This window comes from Impatiens glandulifera, chromosome 5 (assembly GCF_907164915.1).
Source record: "Impatiens glandulifera chromosome 5, dImpGla2.1, whole genome shotgun sequence".
Classification (NCBI taxonomy): Eukaryota; Viridiplantae; Streptophyta; class Magnoliopsida; order Ericales; family Balsaminaceae; genus Impatiens; species Impatiens glandulifera.
Window position 1 is genome coordinate 43,890,657 of NC_061866.1, and position 24,316 is coordinate 43,914,972.

Here is a 24,316-nt window from a genome sequence, read left to right on the forward strand (position 1 = left end):
TGTCCCTATCTATATCTCTTTGCATAGTACACATTATAATTACAATACTTCAAACTTTTCAAGCACTCCCTTAACTAATTAACTACTCTTTTCTTTTCATTTATTACTTAAATATTCATTAACTTATAAGATTTTCGCAAAAAATTTATCAAAAATTTAACTCTAAAGAAAAGAAAAAAAGCTCGTAAAGAAGGTCCGATCTAGGTATTGGTTGTACCGGGTCCAAACTTAAAGACAAAATATTACCAAATAAGTTTACAAATAAATCAAAATGTATGAACCTACAACAATCTAAAGGTAAATTCTCAATCAAGAACTTCAAGGTTCTAGAAAAAAAATTAAGTCTAACATAGTGCCAAGATCTTTTCCCTCCTAAAGATGCCACTTTCAATTTATTACTCTCATAGTTTACCCATTATAAATTTTGTTTCTTTTTCTCCACGGATTATTCGATTTAGTTATTAATTTCGCCTTTGGAATTGATTGAAAAGTTCGAAAATGATATTGCAAGTATCTCATTCCCATGAACTGATTAGGCGTTACTCAAAACTAGTTCTCAGGATAAGGTTAACAAGTCCACGGGTTAGGACAGACTAAATATCAATATCATGCTATATTGTGTGAAGATCTTTTCCCTCATAGAGATGCCACTTTCAATTTATTACTCTCATAGTTGACCCTATTATAAATTTTGTTTGTATCTCATTTCTATGAAATGCTTAGGCGATATTCAAAACTGGATCTCGATTAAGTCTATTAAGTCCACGAGTTAGGGCAGACACAAACTTATACTATATAGTACGCAATTTTCATTTAAATCCCATTTTTCTCTAAATATTTTTTCTTGGTTTCTTTGTCCTAAGAATTGAAAAAGGTTCTAGGGCAGCCCAAACTTAAGGACCAGCACTAGCAATATCATCTGAATTAATTCACATGATAAGTCAACTAAATAGTGACTAAATATTATTATAACTATTTTGGCATGAATGAGAATGGCATTAATTTAAGTTTCTTTAAAAAAAAAAATAGTTTGAATATGGAGAGGGAGAGAGTGAACAAGTAGAGTAGGCGTGGGCATAAATTACGTTTGAATGTTGCTGTCTAATGAAAGATCTCTCAAAACAACAAAAGAATGAAACCATCATCTTCCACTCATGATGCCCCCCCTTCTCTTCTTCTTCTATGCCCGTCTGAATCTCGCATGCCATGCTTCATTACTTAACCCCCCACTATATATATCTCCATACCCACCACTTCTCTTTCTCACCTTCTCTCTTCCCAATCCACTTCATCATCATCAATGGCGGGTTTCGAAGGATTTGAGAAAAGATTAGAACTTCAATTCACAGGCCATGACGATGAAGATCATTCACCCACATCTGATCTGGGTCTTCGCCGTCTCTGTTTCCAAACCCTTGAATCCATTCTCCATTTAGTCCAGTGCACTGTAGTCTCTGCTGTATCCAACCATTACTTTGATTCATATGTTCTTTCTGAATCAAGCTTATTCATTTATCCAAACAAAATCATCATCAAAACATGTGGAACAACCCAGTTACTTAAATCTGTTCGTCCATTTATCCGGCATGCCCGTGATCTTGGTCTCTCTGTTTGCGGATGTAAATACACCCGTGGTAGCTTCATCTTCCCTGATTCTCAACCTTACCCACATTCAAGTTTCAAAGATGAAGTTGTTTATTTAGAAGAAAGTTTACCAGATCATCTTTGTTATAAGAAAGCAACTGTTATGCCCTCCAATTTACCTTCCATGACTTGGCATGTCTTCGCCGCAGCTGATGAATCTCATTTGTTGGACAATTTCTCCGGCGATACTTACACTGTTGAAGTTTGTATGACCAAATTAGATCAGACTCTTGCTCGTAAGTTTTTCCGGCGACCACATGATGGGAAAGGAAGTGATTTGGCCGGAAAAGAAATGACAGAGATAACAGGTATGTATTGGAGACATAAATTGATCAATTTGATCTTGATTGATCTTACCCATGTCATGAATTTGTACTAAATTATTTCTATTTAGGTATTGGAGACATAAATCCAAATGCTTTAATCTGCGATTTTGCATTCGACCCATGTGGGTATTCGATGAATGGGATCGACGGCGACCGGTACTCGACGATCCATGTCACGCCGGAGGATGGTTTTAGTTATGCGAGTTTTGAGTGTATTGGGTCGGCTTATGATGTGGGTAGGGTGGTGAAGAAGGCGGTGCAAGTGTTTCGACCGGCGATTATGTCGGTGGCGCTGACGTGTCCGGCGGGGAGGAGGGATTTGTGGGCGAGGATTGGCGGCGCTTTGAAGCCGATGGGATATAAATGTAGAAGCTGTGTGGCGGATGAATTTCCTACAAATGAAAACATTGTATTTCAAACTTTCAGTACGAGGATGAATTGATTAATATGTTTGGGAGGATTGATGATGTTTATCACAAATTAAGTTTTTTTGTTTTTTTTTTATGTATTTTGTTTTGATGAGTTTAATTAAGTTAGAATAGGAAATTATTTTAGAGATGATGATGATGATTATGGATTGGGACTGTGGGGTTGACTTAAGATCGAGCCTGCCTGTGTTTGGTTCCATATTGGTGGGGTTTTCAAAAAAAGAAAGAAGAAAGAAAGTAAAAATATGTCTAATTTCTTGTTTATTTCATTATCATGTTCTTCAATTTTATACCTTTTTTTTTTTCTTTTTTTGTCACTCTCTTTGTTTATTTCTTTGCTAACCTTAAGATTTAATGTATTTACATTGAAATTTTGACATGTCTATTTAATATTATTTATTTATTTAGTAATTTAAATTTAGAAAACTAACATGTGTTAGAGGACTGCCCCTAAAGTTGGAGGGGTTTATGTATCTTTTATTTCTTTATTTTTTTTAAATGATATAGAGATATAATAGTTTAATGTAAAATAATTTTAAAATAGTTTAATTGTTCTTTTTAGGTTGCATCATCGCATGATCATCGTCTCCAACTTAAACTTGTTTTTAGTGAAATTAAACTCTAAATATTTATTATGTTATGAGACTCTTATTATTTCTCTTTGTTAAGACTATTAAAATTTTAAACAAATTATGATATATTTGTATTTAAGTTAAAGGAATATATATATAATTATATTTCATGTAAGCAATTCTACATAAAATAAAAAATTAAATAAGTTGAAATATTAAACATATCAAAAAATCCCCTAGGAGGGGAATGTATGAAATATGTATGAATTGAGGAATAAAGAGAATTTTCTACTTAAATTGAATTGCGGCGACAATACGTTTTTGTACCTGATTCTCAGAGGAATTTCGTCATCGTCTTACCTTTGGAATGTCGTCGATTGAAGCCTCATCCCTGATCTCCTCGGTAAGCTTTTCTTCTCTCCCTCACGTCAATCCCACGAGCTTTTTATTCATTCAGGCGAGGGAGCAAGTCAAAATAGTAAAACTCACATTGATAGACGATGATTCATATAAAAATATGGAGAATATGATAAACACAAAAAATATAGTTGTTTAAAAACACAATATCTTCTGATGCCAAATATCTCGGTTCCTCCGGTTCTCTCTCATATGGGAGGGGCAAAACAGTCTTTTCACATAATTTTTTTTTCATTTTTACCCTTCCCCTGTGAGAGGGAACATGGGATTTTGACAACAGAAGATCCTGACTCGTTTAAAAAACATGAAAAATCAAATTAAATACATTTAATAAAGAAATGATTAAAAAAATAATTAAAAAAAATGGTATGTTAAAAAAAACTTATAAAATTCACTTAAGAGGTTGAATGTTTGAGATTTTATTCTTAATTATAAGAAATAATGAATATAAATAATTAATATATTTTATTATGAATTGTTTTAATAGTATATAGTTTATTTTTAAAAATAAATTAATGAAAAAATATGGGGAAGTAACTAATTACAATTTATTAATTATATTAACAACTTTATAATTCTTTTTTTAAGACAATTTTAAAATGAATTATTAATGAAAATATAGAAAATGGAACATGTCTCATATTCACGGCCATATTCATCTCTCCAGCTATACGGGTTCATTCTAATATAAACATAGAAAAGATAAATCCTTAGTTCTTGAATAACATCAGAAGCAGAGTAAGCTATGGCGTCCGATGGTTCGGTTCAGAAATCGGAGGAAGAATGGAGGGCAATTCTCTCTCCTGAACAATTTCGGATCCTCCGCCAGAAAGGAACAGAGTAAGTATTCATTTTCCTATCAAATTTGTCCTTCAGAGTCAGATGTCTGATTGGTTTAGATCCATACCCATTTCTACAAATTTGTGCATCTGGGTTGACTTTTGAATCAACATATCTTTAGATTTAGCTTCAATTCACAGAACCCAACGAGGGTTTGACTGAATTTAGGCTTTAGGTTTAGGTTTTAGATTCATGAAATCTGTTATGTTTTGCAGAGCCAGAGGTACAGGGGAATATGATAAGTTTTATGATGATGGAATCTATAACTGTGCTGGATGCGATACTCCACTGTATAAATCGAGTACAAAATTCAACTCCGGCTGTGGATGGCCTGCTTTCTTTGAGGGTCTTCCTGGAGCAATTGTAAGAACGGCGGATCCTGATGGGAGAAGGACTGAGATCACTTGTGCTGCTTGTGGAGGACATTTGGGGCATGTCTTCAAAGGAGAAGGGTTCAAGAACCCGATTGATGAACGTCATTGTGTCAACAGTGTCTCTGTGAAGTTTCTTCCTGCTGTTTGAGTATTAATGGAGTCAATGTTATGATATATGTTGAATAAATGAACTCTTCTACTTCTCTTGTTGAGAAGAAATTACTTACTTAAAGAGCTTTAATGGCTTAACATGAACAAAAGGAAAAGAATTATGATCATATGGTTGCTTGTCATCCCCCTTTCTGTCTCTATTTGTGACCCTTATAAGAACATATCTTCATTTTTCGCAATAACTTTTACATTTAAATCATCAGTTTTCTTTAGTCTAGATCCAACATAAAAAATTAGAACACAACTACTACTAAAGGATACAAAGAAATATAACGACGATCCACTTAATCTCAATTTCTCGCACAACACAGGAGCTCCTATTATCATTACCTACTTGTGCTGGAGCGAAGGGATGCATCGAGATTTCATGTTGTGGACAGTTTGGTACGTTCTTAGGTTCTTTTCTCTTTAACACCATTAGAACCATCAATTAGTACTAAGTTCTTCAAAAATGACAATATCCTTTAGCATTTCAAATATAAAGAGACATGTATGTTATGAATATGGGTAACTTATAAAATGAGAAATACTTCTCAAAGATGGTAATACTATGGGATTAGTACAGACTTGTTGAACCAAATTCTTCTTGCAAATGTACAAGGAAGATTAGAAATAATTTAGACAAAGATGGTCATGAATGCGAAAGAAAAAGAAGGTTAGTTTCTGATTATGCGTCAAATTTGGACAAGCGATGATATCTTGAAAGACAAAGAAGCATACGATTGTCTCTCGATTGTTGGCAGAATCTGAATATTGATATTTGGCATCAATCGTATGCAAACTCCAATGGCAATGGGTTACCTACATTTTTCAATATTTACAAATTTAAATCAAGACTTTCATTCTATTATAATGTGACAATAAAGTAGTTATTCACATAACAAAGAATTTTGCTCAATCACGATATAACAAAAACATCTTTATATGACCGTGATTTTGCTTGGAATTCAAATATATATATGTTTAAAATTTTAATTATGATCAGTGATTTAAATTTGATGAATGTCTTCAAGAAAGAAAAAGCTGTCGTTTTTTTTAAAAAAAAAAAAACTAGTTCTTTTGTAATGTTTTAAACCTAGATGAAACAAGCTATAAGAAGAAGAAGAAGCGGGTTAGTTAAATGATTCCAGCGACGGCGGCGGCAAAGCGATCATCATCAATCCTGTCCCCTGTGTGTTGAATTGATGGAAACCCAAGTAAAGAATTTCGAAAGCTACGTTCTTGTTCACAACATAGCCAAGAGGCATAACGTCGGCACCCTTGCTCGCAGCGCCACAGCCTTCGGCGTCACCGAGCTAGTTCTAGTCGGTCGACGTGATTTCAACGCCTTTGGCAGCCACGGTTCCACTTCTCATGTCCGATTCCGCCATTTCCACTCTCTTTCCGACGCTCGCCGCTACCTCAAGGTAATCAAACCCTCTTCCTCTCCCTTTCTCTCTTTAGGGTTTTTGCTTATGATCTTTTTTGTAGGAGGAAAGAGATTGCGATATATGCGGTGTGGAGATCACTGATGATGCAGTTGCTGTAAATCAGCAACCTTTCAAGAAGAGCACTGCGTTTCTCCTCGGCAATGAGGTTAAAATTCTTGAATAATCATCAGATTTTTTGTAATAGTCTGTTGATCCAACTCAGATCTTAACTTTCTTTGTGGGTTTTTCCATTGGCAGGGAACTGGACTTTCTGCAAAAGAATGTGAAATGTGTGACTTCTTTGTCTATATCCCACAGTATGGATGTGGCACTGCTTCCTTGAATGTTACAGTAGCAGCTTCCATTGTTCTTCATCATTTTGGAGGTAACTTCAATTTACAGTATTCAGAGCACCTTCAGCAATCTTGATATCAGATAGTTAGTTGCATACTAATTTGGAAAAGGGTGGTTTTCTTTTCAGCTTGGGCAGGATTCTCTGAGAGATCGAGAGATGGAAACAAATATGTGGTGGCGGATAGACCTGCGAAACAAGGAAGAAGGAACTACTGCGCAGACGATGCAGATAATGTTGCTGAGGAGCGGAGACTGAAAAGAGAGAATGATTCGAACGGGTTATTAGATGAAAACAGTAAGAATTCACTTCTTGATGCATTATTTGTAGAAGAAGAATGAAGAGTGAAATCAATTCACTTCTTTCTTTTTGGCCTGATTGTTTATTATGGAGGTTCCATTTGGGTACATACTTTTTTAGTTATTACTCAATTATATAGTTTTAACTTCACCCTGGAAAGCCTCGGGTTTGATTTCCATTAAGATTACTTTGTTTGATTTAAGTAGGAGTTCAAGAAGGTGGGATATAGTGAACTGACATCATTTCTCATTAGCTTGTTGAAATGGTAGAAATTGGATAATAACATGATTTTTTTCATGAATAATTATAAAGGGGATAGAAATCAACAATTCATTTCATACAAATTATAACACAAACAGAAAGGGTAAAAAGGTTTATGGATCGTCTTCATTATCTGTTTCCTTGCTCGTTGGGTAACCAATGCCATGACGATTAGTAGGGAACAACATGAACAAAGTTCCAGATACAGTACCAATGACAGGAGGCAAAATCATAAGCAAGATTTTCTCCGTAGATTCAAAACTCGGGTAAAAGCACTCAACAGAGTTTGAATCAAGTAGAGACACAACACCAAACACGATCAACGAGAAGAAAGCATGAACAAAGTCCCCAAACCTAATCTTGTACTTGGACAAGTCAACAGAATCAGAACAGGGGGAAGGCCACAAGCCCTTGAAGGTGGCAATCCCGTAATGGGTATTCCCATCACTACCCTTGTAACTGTCTGTGAAGGTGGTGAAGAAGCAAGACATGGTGCAAACTGAAATTAGGGCACCCGATAAGTATTTATTGATCGGGTGGCAGTTACCATTGTTTGTTAAGACAGGGTTTAGGAATTGGAAGAGGAAAACTGTCCCTGTTGGAAGGAGTTTTATTAAGCTGCCTAGACCTGTAAGTGTCATGTCTTTCATGCTCTTGCTGGACTTGGCCATCTTTTTGCTTCTTATTATTATTATGTTTCTGATTATTTCTATGGATGATTATACTTTATATAGAGATGAGAAAGTGATAATTGCTTCTAAGAAAAGAAGAATGTGTTGGATTGAATTACAAGTGTTGATTAGTTTTGCTTCTACTCATGGGAAGATCAATTGGAGAAGCTTGACTAATTTGTTTAATTGATTATACTAAAGTTTGTAATCATAAGTAATTTTAGTTTAAAAAATCTATCTTTTTCTAATGCAGAAGGCAGTCCAGCATTATTTATATTTTACATAATTATTAAAATATGATGGTACATTTATTGTGATCCTATCCCAATCTTCACCCTCCAAGTATATTGTCACGGGCTCAGTCTTTTCACTAACGATCCGTGCGGCACTAGTTACGATCTTCGCAAGAACGAGTAACTAGTCAGCCTTACTCGACGCAACACTCGGCGTTTAATATAATTGACACAAGAATTCTAGAGAGAGAGAGTAACTCTTACAAAGAATAGTATATTACTCGAATACTTGGTGATTTACAATGCAATACTTCACAGGTATTTATAGGACTAATTCTAGCTGTTACATTGATTGTGCACTAATTTAGGGATTCCTTATAATTATCAATCAAGGACATTCCTTATTAAGGACATTCCTTTTATATGTCAATTAGTGATGCACTAATCAAGGAATTCCTTCTAACTCTCAATTAGGTGCGCTAATCAAGGACCTTCCTTCCAGCTTCCTTCCAGTCTAGAATCTTCCTTGGGTTGGGCTTAAGAGGGCTCAAGCCTCCTCCTCTTCTTAGGCCAGGAGGATTGGGTCGTGACATTCTCCTTAAGCCTCCTCTTCTTGGGCCAGGAAGATTGGGCTGTGACATTCTCCCCCACTCAATCTGGCGACGTCCTCGTCGCTTCCTCCTTGTAGGCCTGGATGATGTCTCCACATGAGACAAAAGTTTTGAGCGACGTGCTGACTTTCTAACCCGTTTCTTCTCTAAGAAAGGGCCTTCGAATTGCCTCACAAGCCCCTTATGAATTTTGGAAAATTGTCTCTCTTGATGGAGGAGAAGTTTTACTATCACTCGGTTTCCTCCGAACTCCAAGTGTCTTCTCTTCTTTTCCTCCCATTTCTTCATTCTTTTGGCGTTCTTGGCTATTTCGCACTTCTCTTTCTTGAATGGAAACTCCTCTGGTTGCCTCTTCAATTCCTCCAATTTGGGAGGTTTAATGCGATAAAGAACCGTCGCCGATGGTTTAGTACATTTGACTAACTCTTCTCTATTCTCCACCTCTCTCTTATGGTGGAGTTTCTCTGATACTCCAGCGGGCATTACATCGTGACCTTTCTCTAGGAAGATTGTAACTTCTGGATGTATCTTCTCTTTAGACGCAGTGTTCTCATCTCCTTTCACAATGACAAAAGATGATGGGTAGGTGTCCTCCGCACCTTTTGAGAGTTGCATGGCAGATAGGTGCCTAGTTTCTCTCCTGCCCTCTCTTGTTAGAGGTATTGTGCGAGTATTACCTTGCTCTAGAATGTACATCATATTGGCAGAAGGGAGTAGGATAGCATTTACCTTGTCTAGGAACTCTATGCCGAGAACCATTTTGTAGTCATCCATGTCGATAATGGAGAAATCCAGAAGGCCGGTCCACTCCCCCAAGTTGATCTTTACATTACGAGCAACTCCATAAGTCGCACTTGGTGCCGAGTTGACTGCTTTAAGCCACCCTTTCTCTTTAGTGTACTTAATCCCCAGTCTTCTCGCCTCCTTTACCTCTAAAAAATTGTTGTTGGCTCCCGTATCCAACAAAGCTTTAACCATGTGGTTTCTTACTCTAGTTTCCACAAATAGTCGTCCTTTCTTCGCGGACTTTGACTTATCAAACTTTGCTGTAACGGCACTAAGTAGGTTTAACGACCCCAATCGAGCTTCATCGTGAACGCGTTCTTGCTCCTCCATCAATGCTGATAGTTTATTCTTCATAGGGCACTCTCTTGCTTTGTGCGGTCCTTCACAAAAGAAACACTTTATCCGGGGTCTCTCTACATGTTTCTCCTCCCGATCTTCTCTACCATTGGGTTTGGTAGACTTAATTGGGTCTTCATTGTTGTAGATATGGTTTCCACCATTTTCCCCCTTGTCAATCCTCTCATAGATCGACTTTGGTTTCTCTTGCCTTCTCATTTCGAAAAGGGATTCAGCCGCGGCAATAGCGGTGCTTAGATCTTGGACCCCACGTCGTTCCAACTCCAGCTTTGCCCACATTTGTAGACCATCAGTGAAGGCGAACAAGGCTTCGTCGTCTGAGTAGTTAGGGATTTCAAGGAGAGTAGCGATGAACTCCTTGACATACTCCTTAATACTCCCTTTGTGTGAGAGTCGCCGCAACTTGGCCCTTGCTTCTCGAATGGCGTTTTCAGGATAGAACTGTCTCTTAAGTTCCTCCTTGAATTCACCCCAGGTATTGATAGAACACGTACCTCTTTCAATGTCGCTACTCCTTCGCCTCCACCACAACATTGCGGTGTCTTCCAAGTATGTTGTGGCAGTATCTATCTTCCTCGCCTCTTCTACTAGGCCGAGTGCTTTGAAATACTGGTCCAGACTCCATAAGAAGTTGTCGATCTCTTTCGCATTCCTCTCGCCTAAATACGCTTTAGGCCTTGGAACATCTATCCTTATCGGATTGTGGACTACTACAGGCGCACGTCCACACTCTTGCGCAACCGCCTTCTTGAGTAACGCCACATCCTCTTCAGTGGCTTGTAATTTAGATGACATTACCTCGAGTTTCTCGGTCAAGGTAATGATTTTACCAAGGAGGGTCTGCTCCACGATCTGAGCTTGCTCTTGACACTTGGACAAACCTTCATTCAGGGCACCTTGCATTCCTCCTCGGAGCTCGTCTCTCTCCTTCTCAAGCTCGGCAATGCGTTCCTCTAGGTCCCCGTCATTATCTTGTCCGTACGCCACGGTGAGTTCTACCTTCTCCAACCTGGCGATAATGTCAACGATAGCATCTCTTGATCTTTCTCTTTCTTTGGTAGCTTTGGTTCCTCCCGTCTGAACTTTGCGAGAGTTCCTACCATCTTCTCCGGTCCCGTGGGGAAGATTCTCTACTTCGTCCACGACCTTTGAATTTTCTTCCGATCTCTTCGTCATTTCAGCTCTGATACCAATTGTCACGGGCTCAGTCTTTTCACTAACGATCCGTGCGGCACTAGTTACGATCTTCGCAAGAACGAGTAACTAGTCAGCCTTACTCGACGCAACACTCGGCGTTTAATATAATTGACACAAGAATTCTAGAGAGAGAGAGTAACTCTTACAAAGAATAGTATATTACTCGAATACTTGGTGATTTACAATGCAATACTTCACAGGTATTTATAGGACTAATTCTAGCTGTTACATTGATTGTGCACTAATTTAGGGATTCCTTATAATTATCAATCAAGGACATTCCTTATTAAGGACATTCCTTTTATATGTCAATTAGTGATGCACTAATCAAGGAATTCCTTCTAACTCTCAATTAGGTGCGCTAATCAAGGACCTTCCTTCCAGCTTCCTTCCAGTCTAGAATCTTCCTTGGGTTGGGCTTAAGAGGGCTCAAGCCTCCTCCTCTTCTTAGGCCAGGAGGATTGGGTCGTGACATTCTCCTTAAGCCTCCTCTTCTTGGGCCAGGAAGATTGGGCTGTGACAATATACAAGGAGGAATTTGAAGCTTTTTACATCATCCATTCACATCAATTAACTTAAAATTTGAAGTCTTGAAAAAGTGAATAAATTAATCATATTCAATTCCAATAAAAATGAAAAAAATAATAAATTCATATTTTTAAGGACATCATTTAATAAATAATAGTATTATATATCTAAATATGGATAATTGGTGTGTTAAATTTAAAAAAATAATAAAAAAATGTGATATTTAGTCTATAGAACTTATAACATAATTATAAAGTATAACATATTTATAATTGTTAATAATATTTTATATTTAACAACAAATTAAATAAACAACATTTTTAACCATATAACTTTAGCATTTTAACCAACAAAACTATATAATATTTCTATAGTATCTTTTTCTCATAATTATATATATAACATTTATATATATATATACCTTAATTCTGGATGCAAGTATTTGCGGATCGCTCGCTGTGAGCGATTTAGACAAAATGTATCGAGTTGATTCATTTAAGTATAAATTCAACCGTAAATTAACGGGTATAAGTTATAAAAAAAATATTTTCTCTAATTTAATAAATATATATTGTTAATATCTTTTTTTATTAACTTTCATTCTCTAATACATAATAATAATTAATCTCGTGTCTTTGTATAATCGTTTTGAGGTAGTGTCGAAACCTATTGAGTATTATCGGAAACAGATAATGGAACATGTTAAAGTGGTTTGGAATAAGTACTGATGTGATATCAACCGGAATCATGTTAAAGCTAATGATGGGGATATATCAACTATCAGAGCACACAAACCGAATGAATATACGGAAGATGATTGAAATTGCATTTTGGATCGTCACTTTCTCTAAGAAGATTTTCGGGTGAATCTTTAAATTCTAAACTTTATACATCCTTGTTTATAATGTAACTAAATATTAATTGATGTTTTCGAAAATAGGTAAAAAGTGAGCGGAATTCACAAAATAAGAAGAATCTTCGAATGACACATCATGCGGAGAGTGTGTCATTCTCTCATGTGGCAACAAAAATTATAAGTATATTTATTCAAGAGTCATTATAATATGTTAACTATATTTTGATAATTAACCATACTAACATCTAATTTTTATAGGAGAGGACTACGGGTATAGGGCCATCACACATTGACCTTTTCTACGAGACACGCGGTAAAAAAGGAATAGGTGACGACTCTACTCGTGTGGTGGATCCCCATATACAAGAGAAAATTGTAAGTGTACTTCATATTTCTTTTATTTATTAATTTATAATTAACTAATCAACTTTTGTTTCTTTGTTAGGATGCGATGCATCAGACGCTCAAAAGAAATCTTGATATATTCGATTATGAGCTGACCGAGAACGTTTTTGAACAACAAGGGCACGAGAGGGTCATTGGAATGAGATTCGACGTGAGGCTCACCCAGTTTAGAGAATATTTGCGTGGTGGAAGTCAATCTCAGCGGAGGGAACAAGAGGTTGAGAAGTTGCGTACTGAATTACAAGAGGAGACTTTGGAAAGAGAACAACTGAAGGTTGTAGTTCTTGAGTCAAAAAGAGAAACACTTGAGACTAAAAGAGAAGTGCAAAAGACAAAAAGACAAGCTCTCGAGGCACAAAGACAAATGAAAAGACAAACTCTTGAGTCACAAAGACAAATGAAAAACAAATGGAAAGACAATGGGAAGAATTTCCGAACCAGTTGACGACGTTGATGACGATTTGAATATTTTTGTTAGATAAAATGTATCGAATTGATTTATTTAAGTATAAACTCACCCTAAATTAACAGATATGTGTCTACGTTATACCAAAATATTTTTTTTAAAATTATTTTCAAACTTAATAAATATAAATATATATATATATATATATTTAAAAAATGAATGAATATGTATTAATTAAGAATGTCAAAATATTGTCTTTCTAATTTTACTTTATATTATTTTTAATAAATAATTATATATATATAATTAATTTTATTAATTATTTTATATATAGATAATTATATATTAAATGTATATATAATAACTTATTAAAATAATAATTTATAATATATTTATATAGAACTGAATTAATTTTTTAATTATATTTTCTTTTTATATTAAAAAAATATGAGGTGATAGGAAAAAGATTGAGAATTGAGAATATATATATATATATATATTAATAAAAGTTGAGTAATTTATTTTTAATTGTTAAATATATTAATTACATATTCATACCTAAATTATAAAAATAAATCAGCAATCTTAAGTAGTTGTAACTATCGAAAAAACTTTTTATATTGGTTTCCGTGAAAAGTTCGAGATTCGAGAATTTTAACCTTAATTTGCGTGTCAGAAATTTTCTTTTAAAATAAAAAATTATTTTTAAAAAAATCATTAATTCTTTACCGCTTTTGAATTTAATTAAAAAATAATTAATTTTAGGATTAAATTTTAAATAATTAGAAAATTTATGGTAATAATTAAAATCACAATTTGATTTTTTAGAAATTATTTAGTTTAAATTAATTAAACATAAATAATTTAAAAGTTTATTTATTTTGAAACAGAGTCGTCAATTGAATTTTGAAAATTAATAAAAGTTGTCATATATGTACAAACGTATTGACTAGAGTTTTCTTTTAGTTCGTATTTTGGTGATACTCGCAAAAAGGCTTTCGCGTTTCATCCTCCGTACCCATTTTAAAAATTGTCTCTACTTATAAAGTTGATTTTTGAAAATTAGTTGTATAAAGTTTGAGTTTTTATCAATTATTCTTTTGGTCATAGTCATAATTCTATGTTTCAACATTATTTAAAATATTGAAACAACAACATATAAATGTTGTTACTTGGTGTTGATGATAACTATGGAGGATTATACCTAAAGAACATATTTAAGGGTGTTAAGGTTTAGAAATAAACACCAAAAATGTCTTAGTCAAAATATTTTTTTGAAAATATCCCAACAAATATTTTGAAATCATTTTCTAATTTTTTCTTTATTTTCAGAAAATGATTTGGGGTTCTAAAATTACAAAAATAATTTTGGATTTTGAAAAGTGGAACTAAACGGGCCTTAAGATCGGAGTCCTAGACCTCAGGTCTGTTTTTATCGGTCGGGGTCAAAAGACACTTGGTTTGGGTGTTAAGGACTCTCGGTCATTGGTCGAGATTACCGGTCTGGGTATATAAACCTATCGGTTATGGGTTAGCCCTGGGCTAAGTTCTCATAATTTTGGTCACACTGGATCGCATATTTTATTTTTTTATTTAAACCTTAAGGGTTTGTTTATAATTGAATTTTTTTTCATCATTTTGGCTCTATTTTTGATATTTTGAATACATAAAATATCAGAGTAAACATGGCAACTATTTTACCAATTTATTTTGTATATTTTAGGGTCAAATAAATAATTTTAGAAGATGAAATGGGTACCTCGTTTCATCCTAAATTATTTATTTAATCTTTGATTTTTCCTAAAAAAAAATTAAGATAAATGAGTACAAAATTTATCAAAATAATTTTATTTTATTATTTTAAATATTTTCCTTAATTAATTAGGCTTTAATTATTACGATAATTAGTCTAATTAATTGTTTAAATTGGGTTTGGGCTATTGGGTTAATTATTTTGATATTTTTATTCAAAAATAAATCAAAATAATTATTTTAATTTTATAAAGTGGTATGTAATTTTTTAGTACTTAACAGTGGTGTAATAGTTAAATGTTCATAATTCATAATAAAGACAATTGGGGAACTAAATGTTATATTAGTTAGTTGAAGTGATTATGGTAATAGGAAAAGTTTATAATGATATGAGATGGTTGTGGTGTAAAATACTGAAAATAATAGTGAGTGAGTGATTATAAGAGATCAATAATGAAGAGATTTTTTTGGGTGAAATGAGAATATTTGTCATATGATATACAGTTCGGTTGTGTGTAACAATGAATATGTTAGTTACTCTAAAATGAGAAATAGTGAAATAATATTTTTGAGTGAATTAAGAAAATGTAAAAATATATAGTTTGAGATCTGATGAATTAGGCAAAATTGTGGTGTTTTGAAAAATCATGCTAGTATATAGTTGTATAAGGGCATTTGTACCAGCTTCCCTATTTTGTATCCCTAAAAATAATATAAAATAATAATATCCCTATTTTAGATAATCAAAATATAAATTATTTTACATCAGCTTCCTTATCATTATCCATATATCATTTAAATATTCATTAAAACAACCAACTTTTCAACCACCTCAACCACTTAATTACTTATTCATATATATTTAAATATTCATGAAAGAGAAAATATATTATTTTATTATTTAGGGATGCTACAATAATCCCTAAATATAAAGATTCACTATTCATCATCCCTAAAAAATTATAAGGATAGGGAATTTGATCAAGCATTTTTTTACAACTTTTATATTATTTATCTTCATAATAGAGATAGAACACATTTTAAGGATTCTGCTACAAATGCCCTAACATATAAAATAATACAAACTAGTATGAAACCCTACGTTGTACGGAAAAAATATAAACGGAAATTTTATAAAATATTTAATTTAATAAAAGAGAATATATTTATATGAAGAGAAAATATATAATATATATATATATAATCAGAGAAAAAAATAGAAAAGATAAATTGATTATTATTAATTGTTTCATAATATAAGTAAATTGTATAAAAATAAATAATAAACAAATAATATATAAATAATTGTGAAAAAATTATGTAAGGAAAAATATATTTATGTAAAATTAATTATGAAATATATACATGATGTGAGAAAAAAGAATGATTGATTAAAACTGAAAATAATAATAATACAATACAAACCAAAAGGCTTGATTTAATTTAAACTATTGAAAGCAAAATAAAATTTTAAGTTAACACAATATTAAACAAACATTCATAAAAAAAAAATGTATAACTCTAGTATAATTTAAGATATCCTATATTATAATAATAGTTAATAATGTATACTAATAAAAAAAACTTCCATAAAATGAAATTAAAAAATTGTAAAATAAAAAATAAAAACTAAATTTTTTGTCTTTTTCGTCCTATCTCCTCAACAACTTTGTCCGCTGCTCCTCCCTAATAAAATTTAATTAACATATAAAATACATTTCAAAAACCTAAATAAGACATTAAAATAGATAATAAAAAAAACAATTTATTTGATCACAAAAATTTGAAAAAGTACCTCTTTAACAACTTTGTTTGAAATTGATGCTCCTCTAATAAAATTTAATCAAATATATATAAACGTTTCAAATATCTAAATAAAACATTAAAACAGATTAAAAAAACAATTTATTTGATAAAAAAAATTAAAAAGTATTTCTTCAACAATTTTGTCTGAAATTGATGCTCCTCCTTTAACAAAATTTAATTTAATATATAAAACACGTTTTAAAGTTGAGCATAAAGATATCCAAAATATGTTTACCTGTTGAGTAACACTTTTATAATTGTAAAATTGTGTGATTTTTTCTTGAGGTTGTAATCAGTAATTTTAACTTGGAACACAAGTTTTCGCGATGACATTGATGATAACGGCAATGGTAAATCTTTGTCACAACTCAGATGTAATTGTAACAAATCTGAAACAGTTAGATTAACTAACTTATTGACAACTCTATAAAAAGCACAAATAGTGCAGCTCCTGACTCGTCACCAACCTCAATCTCTAATTTATATCTAAAATGGATACAAAATAATTAATGAAAAAACAAAATAGATATAATCAAATATATGAATATAGTTTGTTAATGATCAAAGAGACAAAAATAAACAAAAATAAACACCTTGGAGTAGGATTTTTTGTAACTTTAACACATGAGTTGCAAAAAAAAACATCACCCTCGAGCGTTACTTTTCTGCGACAATCATCACAAGAGTAGTAAAACCAACCATTGTAGTTGCATACATTATTGATTGTCGCTTCAACGGTACGTATACATTCCTGTTAACCAATAAACCAGTAAGATAACTATAAAATATTGAAATACCAATTTTACCAACCTTGCTTTCCTCATTTGACAATAGGTTGTATAATTCCTCAATTGTGTGTCGATCTTTCATCATCTCATCTTGTAAAGACATCGAATTTTCAACAGTATCATCCAACAAACATACTTGAGATGGATGGACAGCAAATCTACAATTAGTTGAGTAAAGGTGGCACAAAAATAATAGTCATTAAAACAACAAATATTTAAACAAAGAGTATTGTTTAAAGAAAGACAATATCAACCTTTCTCGCATAGTCAACACCTCTGGAATCATTAGATTTTGAAAAACTTGTGTGGCCGTTGTTGAAGAAAGGACATGATGACCTATTGAAAGCACATAAAAATGGTTAACACAAACTTATTAAGACATAAGCATATTTTTTTTACAATTCATACATTGGTATAACTTGACAAGTAAGCCGGTCACAACTATTATGATAGGATCTTGGTTGTTAGATCCCTCAACAAATTCAAATTTTTCGGCTATGTTTCCCCATAAAGTTAGATTAATATCTTATCCACTATAAAATAACACATAGAAAAGGTAAAAATTAAAATATTTAATAGAGTAAAAAAACAAAAAAACTCAATTAACTTATAGATTTATAAATGACCAACCTATCAAATTGAAGGTTTAAACCACGTTTTGCAACTGTGTTATATCCAGTTTTGCTAAAAGTCTTAGAGCCCAAACTGATAAGACGAGTTATAATAACTATAACATAAAAAAGGAAAATGTAAGTTAAAAAAATGAATGAAAGACAATAGTTAATCAAAACACTACCTGTTAGTTGTGAGCAATTGTCACTTCTAGAAATAACCTCCTTGTAATCAGAAAAATTAAATTTATATCTCGGAATATTTAGAATCTCAGACTTCATGGTTGTCCCGTAGCTAAACAAAATTTTCAAAGAGTTTGGAACTGGTTTGTACTGAGCGTTTGACTTGACAACTCGAAAATTTTGAAATATGTACATGTTACTCTCCTTTAATAAGTTTCGATGTCTTGGAACAAATTGACGATCGATGCTGACGTGAATAACCGCACCCTATCAATTACATGTTAGTTTGCACTAACATACATTAATATATAACAAAATATTAAACACACTTACCTCCTTGTCTATTAATAAGAAATCAACACTTAGCAATTCTTTATTTTTTTTAGTATTTATTGCATCCCACATGTACATAACTCTTGCAACTAAATGTTTGTAGTTGTCATCCGTAGTCAAATCTAGAATTCCAATGGAGGCTTGTGTGTCCATTTTCTGATATTATGAATTGACATTATAATAGTTAGTATAAAATATAAACATAAAAAAAACTTTAACAATATTTATATGTAAATATAGATTGAATAATAATAAAAAATTAAATAATATAATATATTAAATATGAGAATAAAGACAAATATTATAAAATAATGAGAAATAATAAATATAATATATTTAAAAAAATTCTTTTATGATTAAAAATAAATATCATGTATTAACTTTTAATAGATTCACCATCTTCTGTAAAAATAGTTATTTTTATGAAAATTTAATATATTATGCAAAACATTTTTTTATATAAAAACATTAAGAATATTTAAGTGAATAATTGGATTGTTATAATTAACGAAAGTATATTTGAAAAAATGACCAAATATTTAAAAATTAGATGTTATGGACATAACAAACACATTTATTATAAAAAAAATATTTATATATCATATGTTAATAATAATAATAAATTATTAATATAATATGAATATATTAAAAATGAGAATAAAGATAAATATTGAAAAATAATGAGAAATAATAAATAATTAATTGAACGTTATAATAATAAAATAAATTGGAAAATAGAAAAAGAAATATTATGCTAAGAACAAAGAGATTATATGCATTTAAATTTTTTATTTTATTAATTAGTCATAAAATTTAATTATTATTTGTACTTTAACCAAGATCGAATTCAAAAGATAGGACGTTGTTGCAGCGGCCTGAAATGATCAAATTCCTGGAAAAAAAAACAGTGAACAATAGATTGTTGAAACATAACATTTACCAATTTAATTATTGAAATAATGATGTTGATAGAGAAATTGATGTTAATATAATTTAATTATTACTCACTTTAACCGAGATGGAATTCAAAAGATAGAATGTTGTTGTAGTTGCCTAAAATGATAAAATTTCTGAGAAAAAAGAGCTAGAAGCCTAAAATGATAAAATTCCTGAGAAAAAAGAGCTAAAAGCCGCAAAAGGAAACTGAATAGGCAGAATATCACTCTTCTCTCTTAAATTGAAACTTGTTGATGTAAAATTATTTATATGAAAACAAATATTTAGATGAAAAAGATGAAAAATTGGGTTGATTTATTATATTGATTTAATTGCAGTTATACAGTTTATGTTTTTCATAATTATTGTTTTTGTGTTAAATTTTATAATTATTATAATATGATAACTGAAAGTTAAGTTTTATATTATAATTAATATAATATGATAACCGAAAGTTAAGTTTTATAATTAATATAATATATAATTGAAATTCTTAATTTTATTGTAGGTTTTAATGTTTTATAATTAGTATTTAATGCTAAACATGATAACTACATTTTTTTCTATTTTATAATTAATATAATGGGATAACAGAAAGTTACATTTTATAATTAATATAATATATATTTGAAATTCTTGATTTTATTGCAGGTTAAGTTTTATATTATAATTAATATAATATGATAACTGAAAGTTAAATTTTATAATTAATCTAATATATAATTGAAATTATTAATTTTATTGTAGGTTTTATGGAGTAGGGAAGTGTTATGATGGAGAAGAAGTAGGGCTAATGTCATTGATTTGAGTAGCTGTTAGTGGCGATTACAGATAGAATAGTATAAAGATTAGTTATTGTTATGAAATGAATTGGTAGAAAACTCTTGTAGTGTTTCCTTCCTCTCCCAATAATAATTCTCAAATGCTCCTAGATTGTTAAGAGTTCTTATCTTCCTCCTTCATTCTCATTCTAGTTCTATTGTTCACCATTCAATTCAAGGTAATCTTCCCGTCGTTCTCATTCTAGTTCTATTGTTCATCATTCAATTCAAGGTATTTTATGGTAATTGAGCTAGGTTAACTGTCAATTTCTAATTAACAGTATTTTAGAAAGTTCAGAGAGACTTAACAAAACTAAAAAACACAGAACCAGATAGGGTCAGTTTTTAAGAACCATTCAACAAAAACTAATACTAAGTAGTTTTTTCACCAAGAAGCAATGCATATTATTGAAAAACAACCATATTAAACAGATAATTCACCTCAGATATTGCTTGGGTACATGAAAACCCTCACTCTATCCCCCTAATAAATACAAATCAGTAAACCATAACGATACCATTACAATATGATCTAAAAGAAACGAAATTGTAATTATCATAGATTTGGGAGGAAGGTTAGACTTGAACTTAGCTCGAATAACTCCACTGTTACCATGAGGACGTGAGACCTTCCCCCAAATACAACGGATTGTGATCCGTTCTTCTTCACTTTGACCTTGTATATATAGGCAATGCGTTTCCCTTGGTACCATGTAACTTCCTCTTTTGTGTTAACTCCCTCGATCTGTAACAATGAAGTGCTCGGATACTGATTTGACTTCAATCTAAAACCAATAAATACAACAGTTATGAATACATTCAACTTAAGGATATTACGATTTCTAAAAGAGAGAGGATAATCAGTCATACCTTTTGTATCCTAAAATCGTGCCTCGCACATAAACCCTAAAATGAAATCAGTGTGAGGAAATCCACATCTTAAACACAGAAATGGAAATGGCAAGAGATTTCTACCTGATAGTTTCACCTTGACGCCCCTTCACCGTGGCTATTGCTGTGAAGATTCTCATAGATGTAAAAAAATTGAAGACATGTAGATAGACTACAAATCGATATTAAGCGATAGCCCCATCTGAGTAGGACGAAGGCTTTGATAAAACCCTAGCCAATACTCTATACCATCTTGGAGTGCCCCCTGGGGACCAAGGCTGGGGGAAAAGAAGGACCTTCCAACGATCGTATAACTGCAACAAAAATGGTAAAATAATAAAAACACAAATTTCATATACACAAATAGATGACCGACGAAGAAAGCCACATCGCAGAGACGTTCCTTTCCCTTTCATCGATGACTGATGATGAAGAGTCGCAATCGTCAGGTAAAACAGGCGTTGTTCGGGGATATCGTTTAACAATCGATCAGATCGAAAGGAAAATCAGTGACCGACGAAGAAGCAGAACTCACCTGGTTGTAATAGAACAGAGATTTCTTCATTGCATGATGAAGAGTCGCAATCCGTCAGGTAAAACAGGCGGTGTTCGGGGACATCGTTTAACAATCGATCAGATCGAAAGGAAAATCAGTGACCGACTAGAACAGAGAGAACTCACCTGGTTGTAATAGAACAAAGGAAAATTAGTGACCGAAGAAGAAGCAGAACTCACATGGTTGTAATAGAACAGAGATTACTTCATTGCATGATGAAGAGTCGCAATCCGTCAGGTAAAACAGGCGGTGTTCGGGGACATCGTTTAACAATCGATCAGATCGAAAGGGTGTTCGGGGACATCGTTTAACAATCGATCAGATCGAAAGGAAGACCGACGAAAAAGCAAAACTCACCTGGTTGTAATAGAACAGAGAGAACTCACCTAGTTGTAATAGAACAGAGATTACTCCATTGCGAGCATCTGCCATGCCATGTGAGCTTGGTCGATCTCTTTCTTTTAGAGTTTCTACCCATTCATTTAGGTGATCATTTAGGTGAGCGCATTCATTTAGGTGATCATTTAGGTGTTTTAGGTGAGCGCATGATGTTGACCCTGAAACAAAATAATTAAGCATCACGTAGAGTGCGCCATGACTCTTCATATTCCATAACTCAAAAAACCCACAAAATTCCAAATACTATCGCTCGCGTCCGGAGAATCAATACCCTAGCCATCATCACCATCGTTCGTTCGCTTATTGTTTGCCATCGTTCGACTATCGTTCAGAAACCTGCATTGTCTGCTCTGTTCGTTCGCTTATCGTTCGCCTATCTTTTAGAAACCCTAAACTGTAACACCTTCTAGTCGCATTTCAAGTTTCTTTCTTCAATCTCTAAAATGGTAAAAAATATTCATTCTTCTAAACTTTTTAGAACAGTTTGTTTAACTTGTGATCTTCTGTCTGTGATGTTTAGGATTCAGTAACAAAATTTGTGGTTTTTAATGGCTTAATGAATAACTAAACCAAGAAGACTAACACGATTAAGAAGAGTCCCAATAAAACAACTAAGAGTAAGATAAAAGCAACCAAGAGTTTGATGAAAAAAGAGAAGAGTTTGAACAAAGCCAACGAATCTAAGAATATGAAGGTATCTGACAACAATCTAAGAATATGAAGGTATCTGACAACATGAAATTGAAAGGTAAGAATCAATTAAAATATTTTAGAAAATGAAATGAAATGTTAAACAATGACAGTGTAAAATGTTAGAAATGCATTACAGTTTAAGTTACAAGACATTATAGTTTAGGTTATAAGACATTACACTTTATTGTATCAAATATTACACTTTAGTGTATCAGACATTACACTTTATTGTATCAGACATTACACTTTAATTCATTAGACATACACTTCAGTTAATCAGATATTACACTTTAGTTTTTAAGATATTACACTTTAGTTTAATAAATCTCTTTTTCTTTACAGTTTGAAGGTATACCAGAGGAAACTTCTTCTTCCCCTAACATGAAGCTTTCCCCCGTCCCCGCTCCCACCTCTTCACCCCCTACTTCTTCCATTTGTTCAAGGTAACAATTGTCATTTCCTCAAAACTTTATTTTAATGCTCTCAAAACTTGATTCTTATTTACTTTTTTTTTTACAGGGGCAAGGTATCTAAGATGAATGTTTCTTCACTCCTCGCCCCCTCTTCTTCTATTCCTGCTTCTTCCATTATTGCACCCTCTTTTATCATTATTTCAAGGAAATGACACATTTTAAATGTCCGAACTTTTCCCAATGGCCTTTATAAACTCTTCCAACGACTCTCAGACGTTCAGAAAGACGTTGTCAAGGCCATTGGTTTCGCCACCTTCTTGTCCTTGGGTATTTCAAAATGCCCATTCGATCTATGTTGTCACCTCTTGAGAAAGTTCATTGCTAGAAAGACTTCTTTAAGGCTGAGTAATGGGGAGATGCTAAAAATTGATGAAGCAGATGTTCAGTCCATACTGAACCTCCCTAGAGGTGATGTTGACATAACAGAGTCTAAAGGACAGATATCTGATGGAGCCAAATACCTCTAAATGCTAAGGATTTGGAGGAAAAGATGGATCGGGAAAGATAATGAATAGCTCCTACAACTCTATCCATGTCAAAGAGAATAATAGCAAATAAAGATGTGGATGACGACTTCAAGCGCGATATTGTGGTATATGTCGTCTCAAGTTTTCTATGGACAACATATAATCCACAGTGCAGGTAAACAAGGACTTTTAATGTTTGTTGTTTTAATGTGAATTAACTGATATATTCTTAAGTGTAATGCTTGATAAATTGTAGTGTAATGTTTGATAAACTGAAGTGTAATACTCGATAAACTAAAGTGTAATGTCTAATAAACTAAAGTGTAATGTTTGATTAATTGAAGTGTAATGCTTGATAAACTGTAGTGTAATGTTTGATAAATTGTAGTGTAATGTTTGATAAACTGAAGTGTAATACTCGATAAACTGAAGTGTATTGTCTAATTAACTGAAGTGTAATGCT

At 32.5% G+C, this 24,316-nt stretch overlaps 4 protein-coding genes and 1 pseudogene across 4 annotated transcripts; 3 read left to right on the forward strand and 2 right to left on the reverse strand.

Moving 5' to 3' along the window:
* Window positions 1-1,286: 1,286 nt before the first annotated feature.
* Window positions 1,287-2,668, forward strand: LOC124938007 (S-adenosylmethionine decarboxylase proenzyme 4-like). The gene is made up of 2 exons (XM_047478362.1): window positions 1,287-1,952; window positions 2,039-2,668. The coding sequence occupies exons 1-2, from the start codon at window positions 1,301-1,303 to the stop codon at window positions 2,410-2,412; spliced, it is 1,026 nt and encodes a 341-aa protein (XP_047334318.1). The 5' UTR covers window positions 1,287-1,300; the 3' UTR covers window positions 2,413-2,668.
* Window positions 2,669-4,064: 1,396 nt separating this feature from the next.
* Window positions 4,065-4,910, forward strand: LOC124938010 (peptide methionine sulfoxide reductase B5-like). The gene is made up of 2 exons (XM_047478365.1): window positions 4,065-4,227; window positions 4,443-4,910. Exons 1-2 carry the CDS (start codon window positions 4,133-4,135, stop codon window positions 4,747-4,749), a joined length of 402 nt encoding a protein of 133 aa, XP_047334321.1. The 5' UTR covers window positions 4,065-4,132; the 3' UTR covers window positions 4,750-4,910.
* Window positions 4,911-5,872: 962 nt separating this feature from the next.
* Window positions 5,873-6,946, forward strand: LOC124938008 (putative TrmH family tRNA/rRNA methyltransferase). The gene is made up of 4 exons (XM_047478363.1): window positions 5,873-6,178; window positions 6,243-6,347; window positions 6,440-6,566; window positions 6,663-6,946. The coding sequence occupies exons 1-4, from the start codon at window positions 5,957-5,959 to the stop codon at window positions 6,872-6,874; spliced, it is 666 nt and encodes a 221-aa protein (XP_047334319.1). The 5' UTR covers window positions 5,873-5,956; the 3' UTR covers window positions 6,875-6,946.
* Window positions 6,947-7,105: 159 nt separating this feature from the next.
* Window positions 7,106-7,806, reverse strand: LOC124938009 (protein DMP2-like). Its single transcript, XM_047478364.1, has one exon. The coding sequence runs from the start codon at window positions 7,763-7,765 to the stop codon at window positions 7,208-7,210; it is 558 nt and encodes a 185-aa protein (XP_047334320.1). The 5' UTR covers window positions 7,766-7,806; the 3' UTR covers window positions 7,106-7,207.
* Window positions 7,807-20,816: 13,010 nt separating this feature from the next.
* LOC124939443 lies at window positions 20,817-21,405 on the reverse strand (annotated as a pseudogene).
* Between the last annotated feature and the right edge of the window lie 2,911 nt (window positions 21,406-24,316).

Coding starts and splice junctions, on each gene's coding strand:
- LOC124938007 (XM_047478362.1), top strand. CDS start 1,301: ATGGCGGGTTTCGAAGGATTTGAGAAAAGATTAGAACTTCAATTCACA. Junction 1,953..2,038: donor AGAAATGACAGAGATAACAG/GTATGTATTGGA, acceptor ATTTCTATTTAG/GTATTGGAGACATAAATCCA.
- LOC124938008 (XM_047478363.1), top strand. CDS start 5,957: ATGGAAACCCAAGTAAAGAATTTCGAAAGCTACGTTCTTGTTCACAAC. Junction 6,179..6,242: donor ACGCTCGCCGCTACCTCAAG/GTAATCAAACCC, acceptor TCTTTTTTGTAG/GAGGAAAGAGATTGCGATAT. Junction 6,348..6,439: donor CGTTTCTCCTCGGCAATGAG/GTTAAAATTCTT, acceptor TTCCATTGGCAG/GGAACTGGACTTTCTGCAAA.
- LOC124938010 (XM_047478365.1), top strand. CDS start 4,133: ATGGCGTCCGATGGTTCGGTTCAGAAATCGGAGGAAGAATGGAGGGCA. Junction 4,228..4,442: donor CTCCGCCAGAAAGGAACAGA/GTAAGTATTCAT, acceptor TATGTTTTGCAG/AGCCAGAGGTACAGGGGAAT.
- LOC124938009 (XM_047478364.1), bottom strand. CDS start 7,765: ATGGCCAAGTCCAGCAAGAGCATGAAAGACATGACACTTACAGGTCTA.